The sequence below is a fragment of the Sceloporus undulatus genome, chromosome 6 (assembly GCF_019175285.1).
Source record: "Sceloporus undulatus isolate JIND9_A2432 ecotype Alabama chromosome 6, SceUnd_v1.1, whole genome shotgun sequence".
NCBI classification, from domain to species: domain Eukaryota; kingdom Metazoa; phylum Chordata; class Lepidosauria; order Squamata; family Phrynosomatidae; genus Sceloporus; species Sceloporus undulatus.
In genome coordinates this window covers 69,546,856-69,567,120 of record NC_056527.1, presented here as the reverse complement: position 1 = coordinate 69,567,120, position 20,265 = coordinate 69,546,856, and the positions used below count along the sequence as shown (strand labels likewise).

Sequence of the window (20,265 nt, the reverse complement as noted above, 5' to 3'; positions counted from 1 at the left end):
ACACTGTTGACTCATATTCAACTTGTGGTCTACTTGGACTCCCAAATCCCTTTCACATGCAGTTTCATTCAGCCACATGTTCCCCATCTTATCTATGCATTTCATTTTCCCACCCTAAGTGCAGTACCTTACATTTCTCCGTGTTGAAATTCATTTTGTTAGCTTTGGCCCAGCTTTCTAGTCTGTTCAGGTCATCTTGAATCTTGATCTGTCCTCAGGGGTATTAGCTACTCCTCCTAGTTTGGTGTTATGGGCGGGGCTGGTGTAGCAGGCTGCATGTTGCCCTAGGAAAAGGGGAAGTTCTGGCCCACGTGCGAAACAAACTTGCTGGACTCACGTTTGCGGCAACAGTGTTCTTTAATGCACCAACAGAAATACTCTTCCCCTTTCCCCTTGTGCTAAACAAAACCAAGGCCTACTGGCCAATAAGCCTCACTTCCTTAAGTCCATGGAACCAACACCTTAATTCCCTCGTTCCCCGGCCTCGGAGTCTTCAGGGTCTCAGTCTTTCCGCCCTCCCAAGTGCTTTTCTAGAGGCTCCCTGTCGGCCTTGTTGTGGTCCTGTGGAGGAGGACCAAACTCCCACTTCTCCCCTTTAGGGTCCCACCACTCGTCTTCCAGATCCCTGGTCGGTGGTCGCGCCCACTCCTCCTCGTCGGAGTAAGTATAGACCCCCTCCGTCCAAGGGTTCCTCAACTCTACCTCTTGGTGAGGCCCGCGCTTTCAGAAGCTGGGTTGGGCTTGGAAACATACCGGGACTCCGTCCCTCCCAGGGCTCCTCTTCACCTGCACTGCCCCTCTCTCGTCCGCAACTCCCCGGCCTTCTCTTCCGCGACATCTCCCTCTCCCCGTATGCCACTCTCCCTCCTCCTTTATTCCCCCCTCAGGGACCCTTGGCTCCTCCCTCTCTAGCCCCACCTCTTGGCAGGTCCCTCCCTCCTTCTCCACCTGGCCCACTTCTGCCCTCTCAGCTCTCCCAGCCTCAGGGTTCCCCTCACTACAGGTGTCATCTGCAAATTTGATAAGTATGCCACCAATTTTTTTCCTCCGAGTCATTGATAAAGATGTTGAATAGCACTGGGCCGAGGACAGAGCCCTGTGGGACCCCACTGGTTGCTTCTCTCCAGGATGAAAAAGAGCCATTGTTGAGCAACCTTTGGCTTCGGTCAATCAACCAATTACAGATCCATGTAACGGTTACATTGTCTAGCCCACATTCCACTGGTTTGTTTGGAAGAATGTCATGGAAAATTTTGTCAAAGGCCTTACTGAAATCAAGATATACTATATCCACAGCATTCCCTTCATCTAACAAGCTGGAGATCAGGTTTGTCTGGCATGATGTCTTTCTCTGAAACCCATGTTGACTTTTTGTGATTATGGCACTGCTTTCTAGATGTTCACAGACTCTCTGTTTAATGATCTGCTCCAGAATCTTTCCTAGTACTGATGTCAGACTAACTGGATGATAGTTGTTGGGATCCCCTTTTTTCTCCTTTTTGAGATGGGGACAACGTTTTGCCCCCTCTCATCTGCTGGGACTTCCCTGTTCTCCAGGAGTTCTCAAAGATATTGCCAAGGCTCCGATATTACATTGCCAGCTCTTTTAATACCCTTGAATGTAGTTCATCTGGTCCTGGAGACTAAACTTATTTAGATTAACAAGGTATTCCTGTACCACTCTTTACTTATTCTGTGCTGAAATTCCCCTATTCTGTCTTCTGCTTCATTATCCTCAGGTTGAGCACTCTTTTCCTTTTCTGAGACACTGAACAAAGAAGGTGTTGAGTAATGCCTTTTCTCTGTCTTCTGTTAGCATTTTGCCATCTTCTCCACGCAGTGGCCCACCTTTTCCTTCTGTATTGTATATTTGTATTTAAAATGTTCAGATGTGGCAATAGTTTGCTAAGTAAAAATTGGTTACAGACTAAAGGCCAAAAGATTAGGCCCCAGACAAAGTGTTCAAGTATACGGACGAAAAAAATGTAAACAAGACATGTTTTTGTTTGTACTGTGATTGGTTCCTATGTTGCATGGCAACTTGCGAGAAGAGGCTGGACTTATGTGATAACTTCGTGGGAATGTTTATTCTTATGAGAACAAAAACTGATGTTACGTTCTAGTTTTTTCTGTGAGTATGGACTCTGAAAGAGAAAGACGTGTTGTACAGTTATTAGCTTATTAGCTCGTGTATAGAGCAACTAATAAAATAAAAGTCCTCTTTGAGTGAAACCTGCTATAGTGTTTGTTTCTTTAAGAAGCAGCTGTTTCACTAGGCATTGTTCCAGCAAGCTGAAGTCTGTGTTGGAGTTTGGCTTGATCCTGAGTTCCAGAAGAGACTGCATCTGCATCCAGTTGGTACCAGTTGTGGAACCACGGGGCAAGAGACATCACCCAAACAAATTTTTCTAACACCTTCTTCTTCCTTTTGCTGCGGACATATCCAAAAAGCCCTTTTTATTGTTTTTAACCTCTCTAGCAAGCCTGAGTTCATTCTGTGCTTTAGCTTTTCTGACTTTACCCCTACATATGCTAGCTATTTGTTTGCATTCCTCTTTTGTGATTTCCCCATTTTTCCATTTCTTATACATGTCCCATTTAAAACTTAGCTCAGTTGAAAGTTCCTTAGTCATCCATCCTGGTTTCTTGAGACACCTCCCATTTTTCTTCCTCATTGGAACTGTTTGAAATTGTGCCTTCAGTATCTCCCTTTTGAGAAAGTCCCATCCGTCTTGAACTCCCTTATTTTTTTAGTATTCCTGACTGTGGGATCACCCCCAGTATTTCTCTAAATTTACTAAAATCCACTCTCCTAAAATCTAGAAGGTGTGTCTGACTATGCCTGGCTTCTCCTTTCCATTGTATAACAAACTCCAGGAGAACATGGTCACTTCCACCTAAGGATCCCACCACTTCCACTCCATTAACTAGGCCATCCCTGTTGGTTAGGATCAGATCCCCTTGTTGCTTCTTCCACCTTTTGGACAATGAAACTGTCTTATGATGTTCTTAATTCTAATTATGTTGCTAACATGTCACTTAAGAAATAGAAAGAGCAATTAAAGTCCTGAATTTGTAATATGGGCTTTTAAAAATGGGAATACTTTCTCTCTGTTCATTGCTCTTTTTTCACATATGAGTTTATCTCATGAAGGAGACTCACATTATTGATTCTTGGCCTAAGATTACATCCACCTTAGACTTCGCTAAAGAAAAGTACAAAAATTATGTGGATCATAAAAGGGGCACCTGAGTGGAAATTCAAAGTGAATGACTTGGTTTCCTTGTCAGGTAAAATGTTAAAATGCATGCAATCTTCCAAGAAATCATGACCAAAATACATGGGACCTTTCCCCATAAAAAGGATTATTAATGTTGTAGTCGTTTGAGTTAGACTTGCCCAAAACATGTCATAAGCATCCTGTGTTTCATTCTAGCCTATTGAAGCGTGCAAGCATGTCAAATGTGTGGCATCAAGTTCCTCTTGTTTCTCCGATTCCTGTTCCTATGATGTTAGATGATCAAGAGCAGCATTGCAAGGTCAAGCAAATTTCAAATTCCAGGCAGTACAAAGTCCATCTCAAATACTCTGGGCAGTGGAAACATTTTCCTGCGGGACATTTTGAGTGGTTGTCATACATGTAATGTGCTCCTAAGCTGGTTGGAGACTTTCATAATACGTATCCTGAGCTGGGTCCTGGCTAATGTGATTCTGTTAATAAACAATGATTCTTTATTATTATTTTTTTAAACCTTTTTTGTATGATATTATCTTCTTCATAATGCTGATGTCTCTGCTTTGCATTAGGAGGGGATATTTAGCTGTGGGGGGCAAATGTCAGAGAGGCCATATATTCAGGCCTCTCTGATCTTCAAGATTGCACAGCCACTTCGGAGCCATGTTGGAGTGGGTCTGAGGATGTTTGGTGTGACTTGATTCTATGAGAGGCCTGAAACAGATGTACAAAATAAAGTGTCATCCAGGCATTTTGGGGGGTGTGGCATTCAAATGATGCATGATCCTAAACTGTACACCAAGGCCGCCTAAGGCAGCCCAAACCCACCCACAAAAGGAGTGGCAAAAAGCAGCTATTTGCTGGCAGTGTGTTCGGGACCATAGTAGCAACTGGCCTTGGGACCACGGCATCTGGCCACCAATGATCAGGGCAGGAGAGGCCTCTGGCTACTCCTTTTGCTCCAGCTGCATGACTTCAAATTCACTCAGTTGCTTGGGGATGTGTGGGAAAGTGTGCAGGCCTCTAGGAGTGAGTAAGTGAGATGTGGAGAATTCTTAAAGTTAAGCTTAAGTGGTAGCCTCAGATCTGGCAAGGAACTTGTTGCTGTGCTGAACATAATTTTCAATAAAACTTTCCTGGATTCATGCATGAAGTCTGTTCTTTGATTGAAAACATTCTATTCCTGTCTTCAGCCCACTTACACTAAGTATTGCCATGTTTATATGTTCCAAATTTGTTATTTTACAATGTTTAATTTTCTCTGATTCCTGCATCCCCTATTCCATGTTTCTATTATATGTATTGTACAGCTTTGGATTTTCCTTTCACATCTGAACATGTCACCAACTGAGTGTCCTTCTGGACTGAATCCAGTTGCATCATTAGACACAATGATATTTGCCCCATCAGGGACGTAGCCAGGATTTTAGGAAGGGGGGGGTCCAGACTAAGTGCCACCATTATAATGGGGCTTGGGCGCGACGGCGCAGCAGCATGCACCATTCATTTTTCTAATGGAAGGGGGGGTCAGGACCCCAAGACCCCCCCCCCCTTGGCTACATCTTTGCCCCCATAGCGGCTTGACTGTCTTCTGACCTGCAGGTCTAATCTTTCACTTTGTTTCTTGCTTCATGTTACATTTTTTCATCATAGATATTTCAATGTAAAAGATATCCAGGGGTGGTTTATCATTGCTTCTTACTGCACAGCACTGACAAGAGTTAGCTAAAATGCCACTGCAATTGTCTCTGAGAGGTCCTCCATCGGTGTCAAATTCACAGACCCACTATTGCTGCTTCCCAGTAGTTTCCCTTCATGGCACTGTTGGCCATACCTCTTTTTTTGGTTGAACATATATTTAAGGAGTTCCATGCTCACATATTTGTGTCCTTAAATAAGTTAAGCAGTAAAGGTACTGGTGTCCTCCTTCCAAACCTGCAAAGTTACCTATTTCTCTGAAGATGCCAGCCACAGATGCAGGCGAAATGTCAGGAGTAAACTCTTCTAGAACATGGCCACATAGCCTGGAAAACCCACAAAAAACTATGGATGCCAGCCATGAAAACCTTAGACTTCACATACCCTTAACTCTTTAAGATGTAACAAGATACCCCAGAGGTTGAAATTATAAGTGATTTTTTGTTCATTATTAACTGTATTTACTTCACTGTCTTACAATTCTTTTGTTAATATATATGACAAAATTTACGAGATGGCACAATATTTTAGAGAAGTTTATACCTTATAGAATCTTTAAGGTTTATAAACTTTACCACATGTAGCCACACTTCATGAGAAAGTTTAGCCCTGCTAAATTTAGAACTGTATATAGATATTTTCCAATTGGCCCAAATTGTTAAATTTATAAAAGCTGATAACTCAATTGCATGGAATTTGGCTAATGTAAAAACAAAAACAAAAAACTGCAAAATAAAATAGTGAATCCATTCATAGAAGGAATGTTCAATATATGGTTTAGCTATAAAAACATTCTAACATTCTCTCTTAAAACATAACATTTTAAACAGAAAGACAAGTATAGCCAATTCAGAAGGTGGAGAGAGAAAGGAATATATAGAATAAAGAAATTATGCTTGAATCAGAACAACTTAAAAGCAGATTTAAACCAATAGACTCATAGTAGATGCAACTAATGCAAATAAATTCATTTCATGCAAAATTAAATAGAACAGACAGCACCAAAGAGCTTTAACTCTATTGGAATCATATTGCAAGACAGCGCAAATAAAACAACAGGACATGCTTCAAAACTATACAAAATAGAAGTGGCAAAATTTGGCAGATCTAAAGGGATGAGACTTGTTTGGGAGTCAGATCTGGGGATAAAAATAGCTGAAAAACAATGGGACTCGGTTTGGAAAATGCCACCCTATAAATCAGTGTTGTTAGCTGCTTTGAAGTTGACCTCAACTCATGGCAACCCTGTGAATGAGATGTCTCCATGCCCCACTATCCTCTACCTCCCTGCTCAGTTCTTGTAGGCTCAGGCCTGTGGTCTTCCTGGCTGAATCTATCCATCTGGCATGCTGTCTTCCTCTCTTGTTGCCCACTGTCTTCCCCGCCATTATTGTCTTTTGTAGTGAGTCATGATTTCTAATGGTGTGGCTGAAGTATGGCAACCTCAGTTTGCTCATCTTGGCTTCCAGAGAGGGTTCAGATTTGATTTCTTCCAGGACCCATGCCGGTTTACACTGGAGTAAACAGGCACACGGCAGGGAGGGAGGGTGCTCTTCACACTTTCTCTCCCTCCTATGTGCCATTTTACTCTAGTAAACTGGCATACAGCAGGGAGGGAGGGTACCTTTCCTCCTTCTCACGTGCCATTTTACTCCAGAGTAAACCAAGCACCCTCCCTGCCATGTGCCGATTTATTCATGAGTAAAATGGTGTGTGGAAGGGAGGGAAGGGGTGTTTCCTCTGGCTCCAGCCCTCGCAAGGTGGCTCAAGAGAGACTTTGGAAAAAATGATTTTCAAAGGTTATGATTAATATGTAAGCAACATGCAATTATTTGGAAGACAATCTATATTTAAGGTGATTGGCAAGGATAAGGCTTATGACTCTATGATCTGAGAAAGAGCGTAAAGAATGGAGGAATAGAAGGAGATTAAAAAAATCTGTATAGGAAGAACAAAATATTGTATATATAATTATTATACTTGTTAAATAAATAATATTAAAAATCAGAAAAGAAGACAAAAGATTTGTATTAAACAAAGGTAAAGGAATACATTGCAATTTCTCAGTACGCAAATCTATACCAAACCTGTAAAGGTGCATGCAACTTCCTTACCTCCAATAATTGCTGAATTCCTGTTAACACCACCTCCTATCACTTGCCCATTATAAGGGATATCGGCACCTGTTGAACAAAGAAAGGCATAGGACTCTAGTTATAACATTAAATTCTCAGTATTTAGTCCTTTATTTGGCATCCTTAAAAATATCAACACTTTTATTTTTAATTCATTTTATATTCATTGTAAGTACAGATATCTTCTTACTTAGCATCATGCATCAAGACTAAAGTAAATAGACAGTCCAGAGGCACAATTAAATAGCAATTACTGGAAATTTGGAGCCATAATTTCAGGGGTAGGCAACCTGCGGCCCGTGGGCTGGATGCAGCCCAGCGAGGCCTTGGGACTGGCCCCAGCCTGGTCCTACCGCCGATTGCCGCCGGGGCCTTTGGCCTCTTGCGCGCAGGGGCAAGGGAGGCAATTGTCTATAGATGCCTCAGAAACATGCCATTTATATTAACATTTTTTAAAAAATCAGCAAATTTTTTTTGCGTGTCCTCCACTTTTTTTAAAAAAGTGTCCACCATTTGAAAATGTTGTCCTACATTTGTCCCAGTTTATTTATTTATTTAAATTATTTTAAAATTATTTAATTATTTATTTTTTGGCTTCGGCCTCCCAGTTGTCTGAGGGACAGCAACCTGGCCCCCGGCTCAAAAAGATTGCCTACCCCTGGTTATGGGTGTCTCTATGCAACTGCCTTTGGGCCCCTGATTGTGGAAATGGGCATAGTCCTTGTAAATGGGCCTAACCCAAATGTCTGAATGACCTCTCTCAGCAATTTTACGTTAAACAGAACAGCATCACAGATCAATGACCAGGGAGTTTAAAACGGGTCCCCCAGCAATACCTTCCGAGTTTATCCACCCAAAAAGACCAGAACCACTGCTATAACAATGCCTCCAAATCCTATTCCAGAGAAATAGCTCAGAAGGATACATTAGCTGCTGGTATCAAAACTGTTAGCCCAGCAGAACCAACAGGGACATACACCCTCTGTCCAGTTGTAGTCAGACTTGAGCAAACACAGAACCTCTGTTCATCACAGAATTCATTGTATTGAAACAGCAGAGAACTTTATTGAATACACAGTCAGAAATTCACCAGTCAGCATTTAAGCCAGAACTGCCCCCCAACAGCCAAGCAATACATTAAAAGAAATAGTAACACCACCTCCCTGGTCTCAGCTGCTGCTGTACAAAGAGTACAAGTTGACTAAGCTAAGAGATTGATCTCCCACAGATTCATCCAGCCATGTGTCTGTAATACAAGCCAGGTTGGCATGCTCATCCAGGATCGATTACTGGATAAGGGATGCTTTTCCATTCATCATCCTGGCATTGAGCAGCAGCATTTTCACCCCAGGAGGTTTGTTGCCAAGGCTATCCAGACTATTTGAAATTGGGGACACCTTGCTGGATAACCAACACCATGTAGCTCTCCCTTCTACCATGATAATAGGACTGTCTCCTCATACCAGATCTTCCTTCTCTTACTGTCATAATGGCTGCTTCCTGGGCTTCCCCTCTGATGCCTTCCTTGTAACACATTTTAATTGCCAGATGGGCAGGTTATTATAAAAATTATGGAACCTATGCATTCTTACCTCTCCCAGTCGAAGGGACCAGCTCTCACCCTCACTGAACCCTTGGATGAGTTGAATCCTTAAATGGTTTTCAACTGTCAATTCATGTTCAAATGATTGACTAGGAATTGGAGACATTTCATCTTGCTATGTGGATGAAGTGAATGGAAAAATAGAAGTCTCTTCTGAATTTGTATCAACTTGTATCAATGTACTGGTCAATAACATGTGAACAGAGACCGTCTGTGTAGTGAACAATTCCAGAGATGGAGGAAGCCTTGAGCAGATGCCAACTGAAGTTGTTTGCAAGGGTCATTTTTCAGCAACCAAACCCAGAGCTTGATTTAGCTTATCCCACAGGAGGACTCAAAGAAAGATTCCTGGAAATCTGAGGATCACTGAGCTTGACAATGCTGACAATTTTTGTGTTCTTTTCCAAGACACAAAAACAATGGGAATGACAGTTTTATAATGTATCTTTCTGTCAACCAGTATACAGTATTAAATTGGGGCAAAGGCCAACTCCCAGAACTGTCTGGGTAAAAATCATCCAGCTACAGCCAAAACAATGTACACAGCAGAGTATAACACCCCCCCCCCCAGCTATTGGTATTGGCAATGCATTGACCACTTTTCACACTTAAAAGAAACAATCACAGACAGTTGATTCCCCCTAAGTCCTGGAGTTTTTTAGCTTTAATTATAATACATACAATATAAAACAGTGTATGTGTATACACGCACACACACATACATATACACACACACATTCCTCTCTGACTTTCAATCAACTTTGAAGTCTGTTTCACAGCTACAAACTAAGGATCTTACCACATTGCCCCTGCGGATGTGATGGGGGCGTTATGAAAGGGAGCAGGATGAGAACAGAATAGGTGGTATCACCCATTCTACTACACAGCAGAATGCCACTGCTGCTGCTGGAAGTTCCCATTGCATTCTGGATCTGTCCCAGGGGAGGTGATTTTCAGGAATGCTTCTAAATAGTTCATGAAAATCGCCTCCTGTGGGATGGATCTGGAACGCAATGGGCGACATTCTGCTGTGCAGTAGAATGGGTGATAGCACCCATTCTGTTCTCATCCTGCTTCCTTTCATCAAGCCCCCATCACGTCCCTGGGGGCAATACAGTAAGGTCCTAAAATACAGTAGCTCACAACAGTAGCTCACAACCAAGCGAACATTCCAACTGTCATCTGACATGTGACCAGTCTCCTGGTCCACTAATATAGAATATTGGCTATAAGTCATCTTTCAGTCAATCAAAATATTTTTCTGTTGTTTAAACAACAATTTCCTCAGGAATTTAGACATCCCTTAAAATTCTCTTTTGTTTTCTTTTGAACCAATAGGTTCTTGGAAGGGCTGACCAAAATCAAGAGGAACAATTCTAAATGTAATATAAAGAAAGCCTGAAAATGTCTCAAAAGATAATCAATAAAAAGGAAAAACTCAGAGGAGCAAGTTTCTGTTGCTGCTGCTGCTACAATATAAAGGAACTGAAGGACTGGGCAGGTCCCATACAGCAATACTAAGAGGGAGCATGGCTACCATCAGAATGATCACTCAGCTCTAGAAGGTTCTGAATTATGTTATGTCCTATATATGAGAGTTACAGATACCACAAATAAGAATAATTGTTCTGACTCTCTTATTGTTCCAAATGGCTTCCTCTGTTCCTTTCTCTCCCCGCTGCCCTGATCCTGCAATTATCTCCCCATCCAGAGATATCAGCTGGCCATTGTAGATAATTAAGAAATATTAATATTTTATATTCTGATTAAGATTTGATGAAACAACAGTGACTGTACATAGAGTACTAAGAGGGCAAACTCACAACATTTCAATTTGAACAGTGGTGTGACTATGTTACAACTATTAGGAGTATCTCTAATAACATTTAAATTTACAGAATAATATGAGTGACTACAAATATGGAGATAAAAATCTGGTGAATTAATATTTTCCTTAAAATTTAAATTGCAAAGAGAAACACATTTTTGCATAACAGTTAGCATTTATCTTTCACATGAAATTGGCAAATAGTGCCACAGAAATATGGAACTGACATACATGTAGATTTGATCATTTTATTGGACAGCTATAATCCTGGGTAGTTTTTAATACAAAATATCCTATTTTAGTATATATGTTTATACTAGTCATTTTTAGAGGAATAATGAAGATCAAAATGAGTTTTAAACAGAAGAAAGGGCTTGAATCTGTAGAACTAGGGGAAATGTTTTTTCACTGTTTGCTGCTTTTAATTTTTGAGGAAAAAAAAGGTGGAGGGAAGAAGATATAAAGGGAGTAAAATTATACTTATTAAACTGGAATTGCATGCCTCTTCTGATATGGCTGATAATTCCATGAATGCAGGATTTCTAGCAATGTTCTTTTGTGAAAAGAGATTTTTCTCATTGTAGAGAAGCATCTTTCTTTGTGTTGGAATCTGGTTTATCTTTCTACAGCATTTAAATTCTACTCAGCTTGAAATGCAGAGTCTTTTCAGGCAGTGCCATGAGTATTTATGACTTTGGCAGGGAGCACATCAGCTGTCTGTAGCTTCTTATGAAATGTCAGGGGTGGAGGATGGATTGTAATTAAGTTGGGTGGGAGGGGCAAAGATGTGCAGAGGCATGTCAAGAATCAAGCAAGACAAAAGGTCTTTTAAAAAATCCTTGAGTTCCATTACAAAAGATTTATGAGAAATTCAGGCACCATCATTAAGTCATTTGGGAACAAAATAATGGAACTGCCAGACCTCAGCCAGAAATAAGACTTGCGCTCATTTTTTATAGGAGCAAGAAAATTAGGGTCATCAACTAATTCAATAACTTTTACAGATTCATTTTTGGCATATAAAATAATTAATAACATTTCACCTAGCACCAGAATTTCAGTAGATGTGCCCTTTTGCTACTTTGAATGAAGAGTGAGAAGGGAATACAGGAAAATGCATGAGTAAGCCAGACCCATTGTTCTATATTGATGGGCAGTACCTATCGTTTTTTTGACTGAACTGGAACATTATTGTTGGATTACAACTCAAAGAACAGCTTGCGGAATTTTGAGCTTGTAGTCAAAAAGTAACTTTTCTAAATTCTGGCTTTCCCATCCTTAACCAGAACTGCCAGAGATTATGGATCTTCGGCATGTAAAGCATGTGATCAACCACTGATAAATTGTACAATACTTTATTTTTCTTTACAGAATAATTTATATCCTGGCATTCCCACATTATGGGTAGATAACCAAAGAACAATATAACACTTCCAAAAATAACAGTGGCTAAACTACACGTGATACTCCCACAAAGAAAAGTGGGGTTTTTAACTTCTCAAAAGGGAAATATAGGGTATTTACCCTTACACACTGAAGTCTCTAAACCAAGTAACAAGAAAGAGTAACAAGGAAAGTCTCCTACTTATAAAAACTTATTTAACAATAATGCAAAACATTTACTAACCTCATAAATTGCATGTTTACTCCAATAATACAATTGAATAATAATATAGTGGAATAATAAAACCATGTAAGCCATCATATATAAAAATACCAGTAGGCATAGCAGTTTGAGTGTTGGACAATGGCTCTGGGAGACTAGGGTTGAAATTCTGGCTGAGGCCACTGGGTAATCTTGGGCAAGACACACTCTCTCAGCCTCAGAGAATGGCATGGCATTCTCCCTCTGAAGAACTATGCCAAAAAGTCCCATGATAGGTCCCCATTAGGGTCGCCATAAGTCAGAAACCCACCATAACTCATTTAGAAAATAACCATACAGCAAAAATATTTTAACGTGACCATAATGGAAGGTTAGATTATTTTCTAGATGGATTATGTGGTTTTACTATTCCACTGGTTGGTTTAAATTGTATAATTGGAGTAAACATGCAATTTATGAGTTTAGTAAATTTGTACTTTATTGTTAAATAAGTGTTTATAAGTACCAGACTTTCCTTGTTGGTCTTTTTAAAACTTTCCCCCTTCATAAGTTTTTTGTTGTTGCTGAAAACACATCTTGCATCATTGCTTTTAAAAAAATAACTCCCTTTGTTATTTGAGATCACGGGGATATTGTTACCATTACCTGCTTTGCAAAAGTAGCTTGCATTGTGTGTTAATATCGTGTTACTGTAAGGCTGCTGGAAGTACTAATGATATAATTTCTGCCAACACATTGAGACAGAACTCTGTAGAGTTATATTTCTACAACATTGTACATTTATAGGATTAAAGCAGAGATGGGCAACCTCAGTGGGTCTGGGGGTCTTCCCCCCCATAGAATTATAGAATTCGAAGAGACCCCAAGGGCCATCCAGTTCAACCTCCTGCCTTGCAGGAATATACAATCAAAGCACTCCCAACATATGGCCATTTAGCCTCTGTTTAAAAACCTCCAAAGAAGGAGACTCCATCACACTCCAAGGCAGTATATTCCACTGTTGAACAGCTCTTACCTTCAGAAAGTTCTTCCTAATGTTTAGGTAGACTCTTTTTTCCTGTAGTGTGTATCCATTGCTCTATGTCCTAGAGGCAAAGCAGAGTCAGGGACCGCGGTGACCAGACAGCCCACTCTGAAAGTGGGCCACCACTGCAATGCCAAATGAGCAGCCAGCAGGAGCGTTTTTTTACCACTCCTCTTGTGGGTGGTTTCAGGCTGCCTTAGGAGTTCTTGCAGTAGCCTCCGGACAATCCGGGGCATGTGTCATATGTATGCCACATCTCTGAAGTGGTCAGAAGTCACACTTTTTGGCCAGTGTGTTTTGGGCCCAAGTGTCTGGAGCAGCAGCAAAAAAGCTTGTTTCTTCTTCAATATGACACCCTTTCAAATATTTAAATATGGCTATCATGTTACCTCTTAACCTTCTCTTCTCCAGGCTAAATATTTCCACTTCTCTAAGCACTCATAAGGCATGGTGTCCAGACCTTTCATCATTTTGGTTGCCCTTTTCTGCACACATTCCAGCTTGTCAATATCCTTTTTGAATTGTGGTGCCCAGAACTGGATACAGTATTCCAGGTGAGGTCTGACCAAAGCAGAATACAGTGATACTATTATATAAATGTATATAATATAATGTAATATAATATAATAATGTAATATATTATATGATAATATTATATTATATTATATTATATTATATTATTATGGAGTGGTACGTGGTGGCTTAGCAGTTAAGATGCTGTCAACTGCAAGATAGGTAGTTTGAGATCCAAGCACCACATGATGGATTGAGCTCTTGTCACTAGTCTCAGCTTCTGCCAACATAGCAGTTTCAAATCATGTAAAAGTGCAAGCAGATAAATAGGTACCATTTGGGAAGGTAACAGTATTCCATGCAACAATGTCTGCCACAAGACCACGGAGTTGTGTTTGACAATGCTGGCTCCCTCGGCTCAGTAAAGGAGATGGGCACTGCCTCCTACAGTTGGACATGATTAGACAAACTTGTCCAAGAGGAAACCTTTACCTTTTTTATTGCTTCCCTTGATCTAGCCATTGTACTTGTATTGAAGCAGGCTAGAATCATATTGGCTTTTTTAGCTGCTGCATCAAACAGTTGGCTCAAGTTCAGTTCATGGTCTACTAAAACTCTTAGATCCCTTTCACATGTACTGTTGTCAAGCCAGGTGTCCTCATCCTATAACTGTGCATTTCATCCCCCCCCCCCCCCAGTATAGTATCTTACATGTTTCTCTGTTGAAAGTCATTTTGTTAGTTTTGGCCCAGCTCGCCAATCTGTTAAGGTCATTTTGATTTCTGACCCTGTCCTACCAACCAATATCTGGCATACCATTTATTCCATCACCCTAGTTTAAAACATAAAGCTTTTAAAAAACAACCTGCAGGGGATGTGTTGTTTTAATGTGAATGGTTTTCGAGTGCTTTTATCTTTTTAATTGTATTCTGTTTTTAAACAAATGATCTGTTTTAATATTCCAATAATTAAATTCCATTTTAATTGTCACTTTTGTAAATTTTTAATTGTAAGTTTTTAGACTGTAAGCTGCTTTGGGTACTAATTTTGAGAGAAAAGCAGGATAGAAATTGATATAAAAATAAATAAATAATTGTGGGAAAGGCAATTCACACTGCATTTTTTATGGAAAAGGGCAGTCCAAGGGATTATGGGTGTGTCAGGGACTGAAAAAGTAGCACATACATCCCCCAGGGCTACTTTTTGCACACTGCTCCTACAGAGCAATAAGGTCTCTCTCTGAAACCTCTAAGAGCTACCCACAGAACAACTAGACTAGATGGGTAATTAGTCTTCCCCTGTGAAAGGTTATTTTGCTAACCAAAAAGTGATAACATGAGGGGGAAAAAAGCAGAGACATTAGTCTGAAAGCACCTTCCTTCACTCTGTTCAGTACTTATTTTTAACTCCAAGGCTGATCTTTGAGTAAAATGGTTCTTACATCTGAAAGGGAATGTAGTCAGGGATGATATTGACTGTTCCCCACCCCAGCACCAAGCTCCTTCAACCAAATATCTGGAGTAATTGTGTACTTCAGAAATAACCTTAAAACATAAGGTGGTTAATAAAGACATGCATGAACATTTATGTGGTATTTTAAAAAACAGGACAGCTTAACTGAAATATGAGTGTATGTGTGTAGTGGTGCGCAGGGCAAGATTGGTAACTGGGCAAGTACTGGATTCACTGATGTTCACATCTGTCGTTTATGGTGTGACTTGCTTTTATATTATGCCTGCCTAATTCTTCTGCTGAACAAATTTAATTTTTTTATTTATATGATACTTTTTAAAAGTGAAGTACAAATGGTATTTAAACCCAGATAAATTGGCTGAAATATATAAATATGCATTGGGTATATGCAAGAAATAAAAGAGCAAATAGGAACATCCATTCATGTAAGGTGGAAGTGTAGGAAAGCAACAAATAAACAAATAAATAATGGTATAAGAGTAATAAATGAATAGGAAAAAATTAGGGTTTGGAACTAATTATGAGACCGAAATTGGATTTATTGAATATGATAAATGTATATAATAAAAGAGGACAAGAACATAGAATCTTGATGTTTTTTAGTAATTGTGGCAAGATTGGTTTTTGCAAGAAAATGGAAAACTAATAAAATCCCAATATGCATGGAATGGTTGGAGAAAATCATGGAAATGGCTCAATCTTATAAATTAAGAAATATAACGAGGAGAAAACCAATAGAGATATATATGAAAACACAGAAAACATTTATAGAATATGTTAAGCAAAGAAGAAGGCATACCAGTTTGTCAGGGTTCAACAGTAAGAAAATGGGCTTTTAAAAAAATCTTTACCTTTGTTTGTAGACTGGTAATAAAAGGAATGGAAATTATTATTATTGAATATAGGTATAGCAGTTACATAGAAGCCAAAAAGCATGAACCTGGAAAGGTCATGATGATCTTTAAGTGAACTTCTCATGAGTGGTCAGATAAAACGAGAGAACATGTGGAAAGGACCTATGTAACTTAATGGCTGTGAGCACTGCTGCTTCTCAACCCCTTGCCATGTGCATTTCTTCTTGAAGGTCAAAGACAAAGAAGCCTGTCAGCATAAAGCAATAAGCCAATCTCTCGGCTAGCCTCCACTATATTTCCCAACACCAACTCCCTGGGATTGTTCTGCTTTTATCACTGCTTGATTAAATCAATGTCACCACCATCAACCAAAAATATCCCTTTTGTAACTCTGAAGTTAAAACCGTCAACCAGTTGGGAATCCCATTGTTTTTTGGATTTCTGGAAAATCAACTCCAATAATTTCAAGACATAGTGCAGCCCGTAAATATACCAAACTTTGGGCACACCTATTTTGGTCTAGTTTGGAATAAGGCAGAAAGCCTGTCAGATGCAAGCTAGCCACCTCAGTACTTCTGTCTGTTCTTCTGTACTTCTGGCTGTTTGTTTTCTTGCCTATGAATATAGGTAACTTCACCTGCATCAAATGCAAGTGAGTAACCCTCTTGGAATAGAAGGTCCAGCTGCTGGGGGCCAGGGTATTTACACTTCAGCATATTACAGAGAGCAAGAAGTCTTCCTGGAAAGAATGCAACAGACGGTTCTAGATGGAAACACATACAGGAAGTTTCTACAGAGGATGTCTCTTCACATACACAGCAGATAGACAGTTGGAGGAATGTGACACACAGAAGTAGGGAAACCAGGGATCATTCTGGGAGCTTGCAGCTACAGAATTTATTTGAAGCTCTCTCCCTTGTCAGGGATGACGATGAAGGGCAGCAGGGACAGTCCTCAGGGACAGTGCGGGGGACCCTAGGAGTACCACCACAGGGAATAGTAGCTGCTAAGCCTCAGAAGAGGTGTGTGGTGGTGGTGAGGAGGGACTCCTTGCTGAGGGGTACAGAATCAGTGGTTTGTGGGTCTGCTAAGATGTCTCGGGCGGTGTGTTGTCCCCCTGGGGCAAAGATCCATGATGTGGCAGACAGGCTGACAAGACTTGTCAAGCCTACTGACCATTAGCCCTTCCTTTTGGTCAATGTAGGAACCAATGATACTGCAAGGCACAGCCTTCAGAATATCATAAGAGATTATGAGTCTCTGGGTAGGAAGCTGGCAGAGCTGGATGCACAGATTGTCATCTCATCTCTTCTCCCAGTTGAAGGGCATGGTCCAGGAAGGGAAAGGAATATAGCAGCTGGCTTCACAGTTGGTGCCGCTGAGAACAATTTGGATTCTTGAATCATGGGCTGCATGTTTGGGAAGGGATGGGTTCCACCTCATGTCAGCTGGCAGAAATGTTTTTGCCAATAGTCTCAAAAATTTGAACAGGAAGGCTTTAAACTTTGTTATGTTACCATATAATTCAGTTCCTGATTCAAACTGATGAATTGGATCAGCCAAGACTTTCATTCCCACTATTTGTGCCAATTTCATTAATTCAGATCAGGCACCTGGGTCCCTTCAGTGCAGCCCCGTTCCAAGGGGCCCAGGGGAAGGCCGTCCATGGCTTCATCATGCATTTTTCCTCCTCCTGGGCCACTTGCCCTGTGGGGTTCTCCCAGAGGCATTGCGAGCTGCCTGGACTGCCTCTCCCATCATCCCCTGTTGCTGGCATCTGGCGTGGCAGTGTGTGGTGGCACAGGGCCCATGGGCCTTGGTGCTGGCGGCGGGGCGGCCTTGGCCCTGGCCGGAGCCCTCTTCGCTGCCTGAGGAGGAGGAGGAGGAGGAGTGGGGGCAGTCTTCTCGTGCGGCTGGAGGTAGGAGACAGCGGAAGGAGGTCAGCAGCATAGAAAGCAGAGTGGCTGTGCGGAGAGGCAAGAGGCTGGGTGGAGAGGCCAGGGCAGATTTGAATCTGCCTGGTTCCCATTGGACTGAAGCAATTTATTTAAAAATATATTGATTCAGCCCAAAAGGAACGGAAAAACCCAGTGTCTTTTTGACACAGGTTAAATGGGGGAAAACCATGCCCCCCGCTTGCTGAATTGGTACTAAACCGATTCCCAAGTGGGGACAATGGTGGTTTAAACCATAGTGGAAATGACTCCTTAGTGGCATGAGTCCCATGACTGGAATGTAGCAATAGAGGGGAATAACATTTTCAAGTGAAATAGGCCAAACAGGAAAGGAGGAGGAAGAGTATTATACGCCAGACATGTCTACACCTCAAATCCTGGAAGCCAGGTGGAGAGCATCTGGATGAAAATTAAAGGGAAACAGCAGGGATGTTATTGTGGGAGTCTACTACAGAGCTTGAAGTCTGACTGAGGAATTGGATCATACCTTTCTAGAACAGATGGCCACACACTCAGAAAGAACAGATATAGTAGTGATGGATGATTTCAATTATTCTGATATTTTTTTTAGTTTTTTGTGGGGTTTTCGGGCTATGTGGCCATGTTCTAGAAGAGTTCCTTCCTGATGTTTCATCAGCATCTGTGGCTGCCATCTTCAGAGAATGCTTGCCTATTGGAACTCAAACTCAGCCAAGACATTAAGGTCTAGCAAATTCCTTACTTTCCTGGAAGACAAATTCATTGTCCAAAAGGTGGAAGAGGCAACAAAGGGATCAGCAATTTTCGATCTCATCCCACCCAACAGTGATGACCTGGTTAAAGGGGTGCAAGTGGTGGGATCCTAAGGTGGGAGTGATCATGTGATCCTGGAGTTTGTTATACAGTGGAAAGGAGAAGCCAGGTATATTCAGACATGCATTCTAGACTTTAGGAAAGCTGAAGTCAGTAAACTCAGGGAAATACTGGGGGTGATCCCATGGTCAGGAAGAGTAAAAGAGAAGGGAGTTCAGGACAGATGGGAGTTTCTCAAAGGGGAGATATTGAAGGCACAATTTCAAACAGTTCCAATGAAGAGGAACAATGGGAGGTGTCTCAACACTAAGGAAATGTCAACTGAGCTATGTTTTAAATGGGACATGCATAAGAAATGGAAAAAGGGGGAAATCACCAAAAAGGAATTCAACCAAATAGCTAGCATATGTAGGGGTAAAGTCAGAAAAGCTAAAGCACAGAATGAACTCAGGCTTGGTAGAGAGGTTAAGAACAATAAAAAGGGCTTTTTTGGATATGTCTGCAGCAAAAGGAATCAGAAGGAAACGGTAAGGCCACTGCGTGGAGAAGATGGCAAAATGCTAACAGGGGACAGAGAAAAGGCAGAATTACTCAACACCTTCTTTGCTTCAATGTTCTCAGAACAGGGTGCTTAGCCTAAGGAAAATGGAGCAGAGGACACAATAAGGGAAATGCAGCACAGAATAAGTAAAGAGGAAGTAACAGGAATACCTTGTTAATCTAAACAAATGTAAGTTTCCAGGACCAGAGGACCTACATCCAAGGGTATTAAAAGGGTAATCTCAGAGCCATAGACAACAATTTTAGAGAACTCCTTCAGAACAGGAATAGTCCCAGCAGGCTGGAGGAGGGCAAACATTGTCTCCATCTTCAAAAAGGAAAAAATAAGAGGATCCTAACAATTATCGCCCAGTTAGTCTGACATTAATAACAGGAATAATTCTAGAGCAGACAGAGAGTCTAGAGCAGACAGAGACTTTGCAAACATTTCGAAGGCAATGCTGTAATAACAAAATATCAACATGGGTTTCACAGAAACAAGTCATGTCAGACTAATCTGTTCTCTTTTTTGATAAAATTACCAGCTTGGTAGACGAAGGGAATGCTGTAGATATAGCACATCTTGATTTCACTAAGGCCTTTTACGAGGTCCCCATGATATTCTTGCAAACAAGCTAGTAAAATGTGGTCTAGACAATGTAACTGTTAGGTGGATTTATAACTGGTTGACTGGTTGACCAAAAGGTGCTCAATGATGGCTCCTCTTCCTCATTAGGAGGAACTGACAGTAAGAGTTGATCAACAGTGGAACACACTCCCTTAGAGTGTGGTGGAGTCTCCTTCTTTGGAGATCTTTAAACAGAGGCTGGATGGCCATCTGTCAGGGGTTCTTATATTGTGAGTTCCTGCATATCAGGGGTTTGGACTGTATGGCCCTTGTGGTCTTTTCTAGCTCTATGATTCTATGAAGGCAGATGAGTCCCATTCAACCCCTAGCTTTCCCTAAGACTGGAGCCTGGCTCCTGGAACTCGTAAGCATTGCCCATT

At 41.0% G+C, this 20,265-nt stretch overlaps 2 protein-coding genes across 4 annotated transcripts in view; both read right to left on the bottom strand.

Moving 5' to 3' along the window:
• CNTNAP2 (contactin associated protein 2) overlaps positions 1 to 20,265 on the bottom strand; it is a 1,400,287-nt gene that overhangs the window by 3,837 nt on the left and 1,376,185 nt on the right. Inside the window, exon 23 of the mRNA XM_042471198.1 lies at positions 7,049 to 7,117. Coding sequence (XP_042327132.1) covers positions 7,049 to 7,117 — 69 coding nt within the window. The remainder of the gene's footprint in view (positions 1 to 7,048; positions 7,118 to 20,265) is intronic.
• PIGA (phosphatidylinositol glycan anchor biosynthesis class A) overlaps positions 1 to 20,265 on the bottom strand; it is a 579,723-nt gene that overhangs the window by 364,268 nt on the left and 195,190 nt on the right. The gene's annotated exons all lie outside the window — the stretch shown is intronic.